At 36.8% G+C, this 13777-nt stretch overlaps 1 protein-coding gene across 1 annotated transcript in view; it reads right to left on the bottom strand.

Annotated features, from left to right (window-relative positions):
* The window catches only part of Smc3 (structural maintenance of chromosomes 3), a 43674-nt gene that overhangs the window by 4234 nt on the left and 25663 nt on the right, over nt 1-13777 (bottom strand). The window contains 12 exon segments of the mRNA XM_017800273.2: nt 1-157; nt 691-938; nt 1781-1889; nt 2677-2784; nt 4345-4503; nt 4939-5090; nt 7041-7193; nt 9140-9290; nt 11666-11807; nt 12536-12696; nt 13199-13298; nt 13428-13531. Coding sequence (XP_017655762.1) covers nt 1-157; nt 691-938; nt 1781-1889; nt 2677-2784; nt 4345-4503; nt 4939-5090; nt 7041-7193; nt 9140-9290; nt 11666-11807; nt 12536-12696; nt 13199-13298; nt 13428-13531 — 1744 coding nt within the window.

Raw genomic sequence — 13777 nt, 5'->3', positions numbered from 1 at the left:
ATTCCATGATTGATTTGTACCCTCTATCCAATTCTTCTTGTCGTTTTATCAACTTTTCTTTCTGCTCAGAAAAGTTTACAAACTGATCTAAAGCTTTTTTGTTAACATGGCTGTACTTCTTCAACTCTGTGTTGCACTGTTCAAGTTTTCTAAACAACTGAAAGAGAAAAATGGGATTGTATAAATATATTCACATACTACAGGGAAATTTGTAATGAGATTTTACATTTAAAAAAAATTTTTATTTATTATTTTTATTTTATGTGTATGCGTGTATTGAGTGCATGTAGGTAAGTGCACCCATGTCGTGCAATGCCCAATAGGGGACAGAAGAGGCTGTCAAATCCCCTGGAACTGGAATTATGGACAGTTGTTAGCTGCTGTGTGGGTGCTGGGATTTGAACCCAGGTCTTCTGCAAGAACAGCCAGTGTTCTTAACCGCTCAGCCATCTCTCCAGCCCGAGGCTTTACATTTTTTAAAAAAGATTAAAAAAAATTTTTTTAATTATGTGTATGGCTACATGCACGCGATGCAGAAACCTGTGGAGACCAGAGGCATCAGATGCCCCATGAGCTGGAGCTACAGGCCGCTGACTGGAAACGAACTCTGGAAGAGCAACAAATGCTCTTAACCATGGAGCCATCTCTCTAGCCCCTGAGACTTTAAATTTTAAATGCAGTAAGATTTACCTGCTTGAGGCTCAGTGTCTGGTATTTTTCAAATGCTTCCTGGGGAAGGGATCCAAGCTCTCGGATTTTCTTCATGCATTCTTCTTTCTTCTTCAACAGCATGCCTTGTCGGTTGGTCATCTTTTCCAGTTCTTTAGTATCGTGATTTATAGCATCCATATGTTCTTTCTCCATATTTTTCCAGCGTTCCATACTTTTCTGAAGCTCTTTAATTCCAGCTTCTGTTTTGTCAATGGAATTATCCAAATCTAAGATGGAGTAAGAAAAAATTAGGATATAAAGATATAAGACCCATTTCATAACCAAAGTGCTATCTGAGTGAAGATTTGAATGGTCAGATCTTCTAAGATAAGTAGGTTTGAAGTTTTCTCACTGTTCAAATTTCCTAATGTTTTCTTGAGTGTCATTTATATAGGAAGGCATGAGCTACCTGACTCACCCTGAGACTGCCTTTTAGTTTCCATTATCTATGCTTATAAAAAGTGAAAAAAAAAAGGGCTGAAAAGATGGCTCAGTGGTTAAAAGCACTGGCTATTCTTGCAGAGGACCCAAGTTTGATTCCCAGCACCCATACGGTGGCTAACAACTGTCTGTAACTCTAGTTCCAGGGGATCCGACATCCTCTTCCAACCTCCAAAGACACTACGTGACAAGGGTAGACTTACAAATATGCAGGCAATACACTCATACATATAAAATAGGAAAATAAAATATTCTTAAGAAAGTGAAAAAAATTTTTCTTCTCAGAAACTAAGTGATAAGAAACTTGATTCAGGTATTTCATCTTTTGTTAGTTGAGCTGATGAGATGGCTCAGTGGGCAAAGGTGCTTGCCACCAAGTCTAATGACCTGAACTTGGTCCCTGGAACCCACACAGTAGAAGAGAACCAACTTTCACTACCACCTTTCATCTCCCTCTCACATACCAAGTAAAATGCAAAATGTGTTAACTATGATCCCATAAAACTGTCCGAAACATTTTAATAAAATACAAGTTGCTTCTGCCTTAGATATTTCATTCTATAGTAAACAACTTTACAAAACAAACTAAATTCAACCACCTACTGAGATTTTTACAATAGACATTTACCTTCTGATCTTGCCATAGTATCTTTTACTCTTTTATTAATGGCTTCAAGTTCTGATGTTGTGGCAGTAAGAACAGTACCACCTTCTGTCTCTCTCAGTTCATTAAGTTCCTGTAACATAAAGGACCAATGAGCATTAAACCACAAAATATGAACTGTTAGTTCAAACATGTTTTAACTACCAGCAGTTTCTCTCAGTTCTCTCTCAGTTCATTAAGTTCCTGTAACATAAAGGACCAATGAGCATTAAACTACAAAATATGAACTGTTAGTTCAAACATGTTTTAACTACCAGCAGTTTCTATAGCCGTTATGTTCAAATAAATATTCAAGGAAGCATATATAAGATATATAAGATACATATATACAAATTATATGCAAATAATTGAAGTAGCCATTAAAGAGAAAAAAATTTAATGATGTAATTACTAGAAAATCAGGACTGGAGAGACGGCTCAGCAGTACAGAGCGCTGTCTGCTCTTGCAGAGGACCCAGGCTCCATTTCCAGCACCCACATGGTGGCTAACAACTCCATTTCCAGAGTTCTGATCTCTGTGGACATTGCACGACACAGGTGCACTTACATACATGCAGACAACACACTCATACACATAAAAACTACTAAGAATTACTATTAACACTAAAGACCTAGAATGTATCAAGATTAAAAATCATACAAAGCAGGTGCTACTATTTAGCTACACTGAAGGAAACTGGGGGCAGAAATATTAAATGACTTGCCCAAAATAGCACACTAGGTGGCAGTGGTAGAACTCCAACTCAAGGACTATATATAGTCTCAGTTTTGGTTCCCATAACTGATGTTTCCAATCAGAAATTCTTATAGACATACTTTCAATACCTTATAATACCAAAATTCCTCAGAAAAGATTATACCTGTTCCACTTGATCCAAGCGTTTTCTTAGATTCTCGTTTAAGTATGTTTCCACTCGAGTAATAATGCCTTCTAATTTAATTCTTTCATTTAGCAACTGTCTGTTTTCCTAGAATAAAAGAAACAACTGTTTATGTGTCTCAAGAAATGCTATCAAAAGCCAGAGTGATGGCTTAGCATGTTAAGGCACTTGCCACAGTCTGATTAACTTGAGCCCAATCCTTGGAACCCAAATAAGAAAGGAGAGAAATGAATCCACAAAGTTGTCCTCTGTCCTCCACATGCAGCTGTGGTACAAATACACTATGGCAAGTTCATGCTTACACATACACACTCAAATTTTTTTTTAATAACGTAATTTTTAGATAAAAAGGTTTTGAGTATATGTGTGCATCTGGTTCTTTTTATAAGACATGATAGCAGGGGAGCTGAAGATGGCTCAGAAATTAAGAATATTTGCTGTTCTTGCAGAGGACCTGAATCAGTTTCCAGAACCCACACAGCAGCTCCAGTTCCAGAGGGTCCAATACCCTCTTCTAACCTCCATGGGCACTGCATGCAGATGGTACATATACAGTCAGGCAAAACACTCATACACATAAAATAATAAAAATAATAGTAATAACAGTAATGATGATGACATGCTGCCAAAATCAGCTTTCTTTTCCTACTTTTCGTATTTTGGATTCAGTGTTATTTACATCGATGTATTAAAATAAAACCCAGAAGTACTAGGCTGGGAAAATGGTTCAGTGGGTAAAGGTGCTTGCGCCAAGCCCAATGACTTGAGATCAATCCCAGAACTCACATGGTAGGAGGAGGTAACTGACTCCCAAACAGGGTTGTACTCTGACCTCCTCATATATGTGTACATGCACCTGTACATGCACAAACACAAATAAATGTAAAAACGTATATATATTTTTTACACATATGTATAAATCAAATATCCTAAAACAGGAGTTAGGAGGCCAGCCTAGGTCACATGCAGACACCCCCATTCAAAGAAAAAAGTAAAACAATGTTATTAAAACATTTCATCAAAACAATATATAAAGATGGTCTTATCGATATTCATGTGGGAATATACAGTATGTATATACAGAGGGAACTAACAAGTTGAATATTACTGTGATTGTTAACACTGTCATCCTTACAGGCTCTAGAATCACCCAAGAGACAAGCCTCTGGTCATGCCTGTGAGAGAGGAATGATCTAGACTAAGTGAAGTGAGAAGATCCATCCCAAATGTTAGAGGCACCCATCCCATGGGCTAGTGGTCCTGAACTTCATAAAAGAGAAATCTAGGTGAGCACAGGCATTCATTTCCCTTGAGGCCAGTCTGGTCTACATAGCAAGTTCTAGGCCAACAGGGACAGCACAGTAAGACTCTGTCTAAAAAGAAAAAAAAGGTAACTAATACATTTACTAATAATAAATATGCGTTAAATAAGACAAAAAAAGAAAATTTCTTGTATAATCCCAACATATCCAGAACAGTTTATGAAAACAAATCATCAAGACCTTTTTTACTCCTGGGCTGTTAAAATTCCATGATTCATTTTTCTGTTTTCTGATTCTTCCCTTTCAAACACTTTTTACTTAGCAAGAACAGTACTAGCTACAATAGCCAGTTATCAATAATTTCTTCCTTGTTAGGTGTACTTGCCTGCTGAAGCTGACGAATTTCATCATTCAGTGCATCTACTCTTTTCTGATCTTCCAGACTAAGTTGAGAAAGCAAATCAGTTCCTAGTTCTGCTTTTAATGACTCTCTGGTAGACTCCATAGCATGTAGACTTGCCTCCAAACTTTGTAAGCTACGTTGCTACAAGAGAGATTAGCCATTATTAACATTAGTCACCAAAGAACACAGACCAGTGAAAAACTAAAAAATATATACATGTATATTTTAATATTAAAGTGAGCTAAATAACTATATTGGCTCAAATATTAACTACTATGATGTGTTGATAAGCTATTTTATTAAGTTAGATTTATTAAATGTACTTTCAGCTTGTGATATTTTATAACTTAAGACACATTTATTGTGATATACCCCATTAAGAAACAGGAATACCTGTGCTTGTGAATTTTTTCTTTTTTTCTTGGTGGTGCTAGGGAATTAGATCCAAGGCCTCAGCATCACTCCTGCTAGGTAATGCTCTACTACTGAGTTATTCCTCCAGGCCGTGGACTAAATCTGATGAACATATGATCCAGGTCTATAATACTGAATGTATAGCAAGACATACTTACGGACCTTAGGCATGAAGGTTTTCTCTGACTGCTGTCTCTTCTCTTTTAGCATCTTCATTTCTGACAATATGCTATCTCTAGATGCTTTAAATTTCCTTTGTTGGGTCTCTATCTGCTGCATTTGGTTCATCAACTGATCAATTTCATTATTAATCCATATACAAGGCTAAGGAAAATTCTTTCAAGGTTATAAATATATCTCACACTCTAAATTCCCTTCATTTCTTATAAATATATACTTCCTAAGTAACATATTTTCCCAAATTTATGGACTATAACAATGTTCTTGGATTGAATACTACTATAACTAAAATATTCAATCATAAAAAGCTTGAAACATTTCTCCCCAGTCTACTCTCAAAATATGAATATTTGCTGGGCACGGTGGTGCATATCTTTAATCCCAGCACTCAGGAGGCAGAGGCAGGCAGATAGATCTCTGTGAGACTGAGGCCAGCCTGGTCTACAAAGTGAGTTCCAAGTCACCTGAGGCTACAGAGAGACCCTGTCTCAAAAACCCAATTTTTTAAAAAAAATTCAGTTATTTATACTTATTTTACTAATAGCCATATAAAATAAAAAATAACAAAAAATCGAGAATTCCTAAAGGAAGTTAAGAAAAATCAAACAATGGTGTTACGTATTTTTTTTTTTTAATTCAACAAATACTGTGTAATTTATTATGCTTAAATCATTACTTCGGGAAATCAGGTATGAAGACTAGGTCGTGCTTACTGTAGAATTCAATCTAGCTAGATTATCAAACACAGGAAGATAGTTGGAACTATCAACATTATCTCTGTGTGTGTGTGTGTGTGTGTGTGTGTGTGTTAACATCAGGTGTCTTCCTTTACTGCTCCTCATGCTATTCGAGAGCTCACCAATTGGCTAGACTGGCTGGCCAGCAAGCTCCTAAGATCTACCCATCTCCATCCTCCCCCAAGCACTAGAGTGCTTTTTACATAGGTGCTAGGGATCAAAACTCAGGTCCTCATACTTGCTCTGCAAGCACTTTATACATAAACCCCACCCCCAATCTGAGCATCCTTTTTAGTATTTCCCCATACTCTCTGCACTAACATCTTCCCAAATTTAAGCAGTTCTCAAAGCATCATTTACAGACCTTGCAAGGTCAAAGCTAAGGTATTTGTCTTTTTTATACATGTTGTTCGTACTATAAATTTGCAGTTTAAAAAAAGTTTCAAAGATAGCTATAAAGCAGTAAAATTCTTGCTGCTCCAGTACGTACATTCTTTTTAAAAAAGATTTTTATTTTATTTGTATACATGTTTTGCCTGCATGTATGAAAGTACACCACATTATACATGCCTATAGAAGCCAGAACAGGGCAATAGATCCCATGGAACAGGAGTTACTGTTAAGTTGTTAGGCCCCATGTGGGTGCTGGAAATCAAACCCAGGTCCTCTGAAACAGCAGTTAAGTGTTAATCACTGAAGCATCTCTCCATCCCCTCAAGCATTAATATTCTTAATATTATATGACAAAATGGGAAGCACAGAACATAGCCCCATGGTTATTTTAAGAGATTCACATACACAATGATTTTAAGTTGTGAACTGAACTAACGATCCTTCATGTAGCGCTGTGTTTATTTGGAAGAACTAGTTACTCAGATTTGGATATCTCTTGCTCATTTCCTCCACTAACACTGAATCTGCACTAAATGACATCAAGATAGTAAAATCTAACAGGCATTTCTGATCACTGATGCCTCCTATTCTCCTTGAAATGCCATCTAGTCTTCCTTCTACAACTCACTGTACAAGTTTCAGTTTCCTCTCTGACAACCATGAGTTCTGGTGTTCCTTGATCTTTTATTCCTTCAAAAGTACTCACCAGGATTAGCTACTTAACAGTGAAACAAAACTCAGTATTAGTTTTTAAATTTCCTCCCTTAGTCTTCATAAGTTAAATAAGCTCTTGTGTTCTAAATAAAGGCCAAAGCCAAACGCATGGAGTTCTTTCCCTGCTATATACATTTAAAAAGGAAAAAAAAAAAATCCCCAACATTAAAAAAACTATCTATTACAGTTAAAACACAGTTCTCTACAATATCTACCATTAAGCACACACAAAAAAGATATTTTCAATATTTCTGCGGAGGTTTTCATTGAGTTTTGCTTCAAGTTCACCTAGCTCCTCTTCTGCTTTTCTAACATCTTTCTGTAATTCAAGTCGAGACTTTCTTGTATCATAATAACCTCCAGTTAGAGCACCTCGATGACTGACTTGGTCACCTATAAACAAAATATAAGAGACAGCAATTCTGTATAGCAGCCATTTTTATTCAATGGTAAATTGACTTATAATGAAGTACTAATCTAAAGGCTTTAACAGCATGAAAATGAAAAGGGAAGGATTTAAGGCACCCTGAAAAAAATTTACTTTTCTAATATTAAAATTGGCAGTCTTTAATTTGGGACGATTCAAGCATCAAAAATTTGAGCAACGTGGAAGCACAGGGAATATTTTAAAAATTCACAAATACTTAAAAAACAAAAAATTAATGGAGTTCTTTGCCCAAAAGTGACAGGTAATAAATGTACAATAAACAGAAGTTAAGAATCACTGTTCTGAAGTCTTGAGTATAATAACTGATTGAGGAAAGAATTACAACTGTGAGACATGCTAGTGATCAACTTTAGCATCATTAGTAGTGGGAGACATTATCTGATGCAGTTCATATCACTAACACAGTACTCATACCAAGAATGCTTGACTGGAATCTAATGATAAGGAATGAGTATGACAAATCCAAAACATTTTCTAAGAGTCAAAATCTTCAGAGTTGAAAGAAAGAAGTAAACAAAGAGGAACTATCTTTTAGGTTAACATTCTATTTCTTTAGGTGTACAATGAGAGGCTGTTGTAATGGAGAATGCCTTTAATTCTTAGATACCTTTTTAAGTTCTAGAGATGAAATGTCATGATATTCACAACTTACTTTCAGATGGCTCAAGAACAACAAAAAATTGTAAACAAAAATAAAACTGGAAGTAGATATGTTACTTACGACTTCTTTATGAAAAGAACAGCTCTTTTCATGACAGATCACTCTTGTTATAAATCTCAAAATATTATTTATACAAATCTGGCACTTCAAAATTTTGGTAAATATTAAACCAACTGCTAACTCCCCCATCCACCATCGCAATCCCACTGGACTGTAGCCCTGGCTGGCCTGAGAACTCACAGAAATCTGCCTGCCTCTGTCTTTTGAGTGATGGCATTACAGGCATTCACCGCTGTGGCTCACCCTGCTCTTATTTTTTTTATTTTTTATTATTTTTGTTTTAAGTATATGAGTGTATTACCAGCAGATATATAAGTGCACTTCTGTCATGCAATGCTCAAGGAAGAAGAGTCTATTTCATCTTCTGGTTAGCTCCTGGCCAGCTAGGGCCACAAGGAGACCTTGTCTCAAAAAACAAAAATACACAAAAAAGTTGAAATTGACACAGAGAGTCAGAGGAGAGCGTTGGATGCCCTGGAACTGGAGTTACAGACGGTTGTTAGCTGCCATGTGGGTGCTGGGAATCGAACCCCAGGCCTCTGCAAGAGCAGCCAGTGCTCTTACCCACTGAGCCATCTCTCCAGCCCCACGGACTCTTATTTTAAAGAACCAGTATATCATTTAAAAAGTATTTTGATAATTATGCCAGTAAAATTGGTTTTGTGAGCCAAAGCACTTTACATATTTAAATTTGAGAAAAGGTCCAAGTGCTTCATTGTTCAACTGCCAAAGGAAGACACGATGCCAAAGACCAAACGTTTATACTTACATTAACTAAGTATCTAGTAATAGATTCTGTACTCTTACTTGAACAAACCAGCAATTAAAAAATGATGATACTGACTGGGCATGTTGGCTCCCACTGGCCAGTCCTTTGGTCCCAGCACTCAGGAGACATAAATAGGTAAACCTCTGTGAGATCCAGGCAGGCCTGGTCTAAATAGTAAGTTCCCAGGCAGCTGAAGCTACAAGGAGACCTTATCTCAAAAAACAAAAACATACAAAAAAGATGAAATTGACACAAATTTTCAAATACTCTTAAAATATGGCTAAATTTTAACATGTACTCATCAGAGATGCATATAACCCAAGCAACATATTACATAGTTTATTCTATGCATTAAGTATTTTATCACAATTTGTTCAAAGCTAAGAATTACTACTACAAACCTTCCAAAGTAATGCAGTCCATAGTGAAAGCACGGGCCAGCTGGGTCGAAACTTCCATGCTACGACAGATAAGTGTCTTTCCAAATACATGTTTGAAAGCCTTGTCAAATCTGGGGTTGTACCTCAGTTTACTGATCATAGGAATAGCATCCTAAAACGAACATTTTGTTAATAATGTTGATTAAAAACTGCAGAATTATGATCTACAGCTTTGTGAAATACAAATGAACACAAATGACCTTATATTTCAAATTACTGGTTTTTATATGAAAGACATTAGAAGAATCATTCTACTGAACTATCCTGGAAATTCTGCTCCTGTAATCAAAAGGTTTGAGTTGACCATTGGGATAGCAGCTCTGAGCTAGACTGCTCAAGTTTAAATCCTAGTTTTGTCTGTGCTCCAGATGACTTAACTTATCTAAGCTAACAGTTACTTTATGTTCAAACAGTACCCTCTTTTAAAAACTTTAAAGATTAAATGATGTAATATATACAAATGTAATGTATACAACACATAGACTAAATAAATGCAAAACTATTTCCTCAGTGGTTTTTTTTTGGTCCTTTTGAAACAGGGTCTCCCTATAGCCCCAGCTGGCCTGGAACTCACTATGTAGACCAGGCTGGCCTTGAACTCACAGAGATCCACCTGCCTCTGCCTCCTGAGTGCTGGAATTAAAGGCGTGCGACACCACACCCAGCTCTCAAAGTATTTTTCAAAGACTTCTTTTTAGATGTATAGTATTTTGCCTGCAGCTATGTAAGTGCAGAATGCGGATGCAGTGCCAGTAGAAGCCAGAAGAGGCCATCGGATCCTCTAGATCAGGAGTTACAGGTGATTGTTTAGCTACCATGTGGGTGCTGGGAAATGAATGTGGGTTCTCTGCAAGAGTAGCAAATGCTTTCTACTTCTCTAGTCCCTTCCTTAAAGTTGTTTAAATTTTATTATAGATACTTAAATTAGATATTCAGATAAAATTGATTTTCAAGGCTAGGAAGATGGCTCAGTGGGTAAAAGGTTTCTGTGCAAGCATAAAAACCTGAATTCAGATCCCCAGCGCCCATGTAATAGAGCCAGGCATGGCAGCACACACCTGTAGTCCCAGCATGGGGGGGGGGTGTGGAATTGGAGACAGGTGAATCCCCAGTCCAGTCAGTGAGCTCCAGGTTCAGTGACGTGACAGTGTCCCAAAATTAAGATAGGGAGGGATATAGTAAGACACTCTCTGGTCTATTCAACACATTTAAACATAAAGATACATATAGACCACATATACAAAATTTGTTTTTTCTTTCCTAAACTAAGAATGGGACTTTTAAATAATTACAGAAAGAACATTAATATAACCACCATAGAACACAAAATGATAGTCCAGAAACCATTTCCAAGTCACCTAGCAGTTATTTATAATGGTTACCCACAGGAAATGATCACTACTACCCTTACTTGCTTCCTTATATGGCTCTGGCCTATCATCATACTTCAATTGCTTTTTATATTCTATAAATAAAATCACACTACATGCATTCTTCTTTTTTCAGTGCTGAGATCAGAGTCAAAGCATCTTGGACATATTCTACAAGTGCCTTCACAGAGCTACATATATCTCCTGCTCTCTTATTTTATTTGTATGTATGTATGTGTCTGTGCAAGCATGGCACAGTGTGTAGAAGGTGGAGATCAGAGGACAACTTGAGGGAATCAATTCTCTCCTTCAACTACGTGGGCTCAGGGGATTGAACTTGGGTTGTTAGGCTTACAGCAAGCACCTTTACTGGCTGAGCCATCCTACCCACCCTTCAGCTTTGTTTCATCCATATACTGTATCCATGAGCCTCAATTTTCCTCCCCCAAACTTCAAAGATAACTTGTAAATTTGAAAGCAGTAAATGAGACCTTTCAGTACCTTATAAGACTCTCAATATTCCATTTAAACCATTGATCATTCTGATCTGGGTTCAGTCTTAATCTTAGAAGGATGATGGTTTTCTACAACAATCAACATTGTGAGATCAAATACCTCAAAGCAATTAAAACTTTTGGTCTTTTTGAGACTGGGTCCCCTTGTAGCCCCAAGCTGGCCTGGAATTCACTATGTAAATCAGGCTGGCTTTGAACTCACAGAGATCCTGCCTGCCTCTGCCTCCTGAGTACTAAGATCAAAAGGCATGTGCCACCATGCCTGAGGCAAAAGTGCCACTTTTAATTTACAAACTATTTTAAAAAGCATATATAGAAAACCAAGATATCCCTTTTACATGACAGGTTCCTTAGGGACTCTTCCCCAATCCCCTAACCTTACTGTGGAGATAAAACACATTTACAATGATTTGTTTCATGTCTTGGCTGTGACCTCTCCCTCTTCACACTCACCCAGCAATCACTATACTCCATGCAAAGAAAGTGTCTTTGCCTAATAGGACAATGAATCCCAATATAAAGCGCCTAAGCAGGTGCATGTATTAAGCAGGTGCTATAATAAAAAATAACTTCAGAAGAACTCTTAACACACATCAACTCACGTTAGTTTCAGGATAGGCAGTATCCCTGACATCTAACTTGTTAAGAGGCAGAAAAGTGACCTCTCCAGGAAGATTCATTTTATTAAACTCCATTAAAATCTTTGTGCTGACTTCGTCTGAATCAACAATGTGATAGAATAACCTATAAAAACAGAATGAAACAGCTTTACTGCTAGATTTTTAAGTGTTATAAATATTCAAGGATCACAATTTACTTTTTTTCTATACAGTCCAATCAATGTGTATGGGAAAAAAAATTATTGAGAAAATGGGTTGGAAAAGCCTCAAAGATGAAATTTCTAATTTCTACAATCAGAAACAAGTATCTAGTTTCCAATTTCTACAATCAGAAACATATATCTAGCTTCTATTTCTTTAATTAGAAGTTAAATATGGAACTAAGGATATAAGAAGATAATGGCAGACACTTTGTACTAAAATTACAAAAAGTTGTTTTTGGGTAATATAGGAAATAAATATAAGCCGGGCGTGACGTGCACATCTTTAATCCCAGCACTCAGGACCAGAGCCAGGATCTCTGTGAATTCAAGGCCAGTGTGGTCTACATAGTGAGTTCCAGGCCAGCTGGGGCTACAGGGAGACCCTGTCTTAAAACACATACATATGGGCGGGCTGGAGAGATGGCTCAACGATTAAGAGCACTGACTGCTCTTGCAGATGACTCGGCTTCAATTCCCAGCACCCACAAGGCACCTCCAGTTCCAGGGGAATCTGAAGCCCTCTTCTGACCTCCACAGCATTGCGCGACACGGGAGCATTCACATACATGCAGGCAATACACTCATACACATAAAAATAAAAAAAATTTAAAAAGAGATACATACAAACAAAACATAAAAAAACGTTCACCTGTTTCCAGCAGTGACTTCTACACAAGTGTAGAAAGCTGGTTCACATTCAAAGTTATTCATCACAATGCCATGATAGCCATTTTGAACATGCTGGTTTATTCCTTTTCGACGAAAATGGTCTAGCACTTTGTTTATGCTGTCTATTCCATTTAAAATGGCCTGTAAATTGATTAGTGGAAAATATCAGTATCACCAATGGCACTCCTGCTGGCAAGAAATGAGCCTATTATGCCATTAGTCTAGACATAATACTAAAGACTCAACATTCTATCCAACACTTCATCCTTTTGAAATAGAACTACATTAACACTGTATTATGGGTTCGGCTCTATGATGCTAATGTTAAATGGGCTCTTTCTCTAAACAGCTATGATGACATCTCTCTATAGTCCTAGCACTCTGGAAGCAGAGCAAACCATGAGTTTGAGGTCAGCTTAGGCCACAAAGGCAGACCCTATTAAATGAAGTAAAACAAAATAAAAAGGCATAAAGTAAAATAAAATCAGCTTACATAATCTCAAATATCTCATATTTATAAGGGATTTGGACTCTTATTATCTATTTATTGTCAGGAATTAATGACTTACATCTTGAAAGCTAATAAACGCTTGTACAGTAATGACTGACTGAATGACTCCAATAATGAAAAGAATCCACCTACCTTTCCTGTTGCCGCTCTAAGAAGTTGCTGCTTCTTTTCAAGATCTTCTCTTTTAGCAGCAAGGGCCTGCTGCTCTGCATTCTCCTCTCTCCACAAATAACTAATCAATAAGAATCAGATGGTCTTTAATTTTAAACCCATGAAATATACTAACAATATTCAATTTAGAATAAAATACTGAAAACAAGGACCATATAAGAATTAAGGCATATTTTAGTCTATTACTAACTTTCTTTCACTTTGTAACTCATCTTTCTTATTTTTGACTTCATAGTATTTTCTGTCCAGTTCTTCTACTCGAGCTTTGACTTCATTGAGATCCTGATCCAGTTTCTATGGAAATAAAAACTCAAATTTAAAATTCAGTTTCACCAAGTCAATCCAGAATGACAAAAAGCAGATCACTGGTTGCTAAAGGATGGGGGGAGAAGGGAGAGAGGAATTACTAAGGGATATAGGAAACACATTTGAGTAACATAACTTACTTACTTGGTAAGTTTTACAGGCAATTGAAATTCATCAAATGACAATTTAAACATGCCCAATTTATTGTATACTGGCTATACTTCAATGAAGTTA

This window comes from Nannospalax galili, unplaced genomic scaffold, assembly GCF_000622305.1.
Source record: "Nannospalax galili isolate Female #2095 unplaced genomic scaffold, S.galili_v1.0 scaffold601, whole genome shotgun sequence".
Taxonomy (NCBI): Eukaryota; Metazoa; Chordata; class Mammalia; order Rodentia; family Spalacidae; genus Nannospalax; species Nannospalax galili.
The sequence above is the reverse complement of the archived record's forward strand: the minus strand, read 5'-3'. Positions and strand labels throughout refer to the sequence as shown.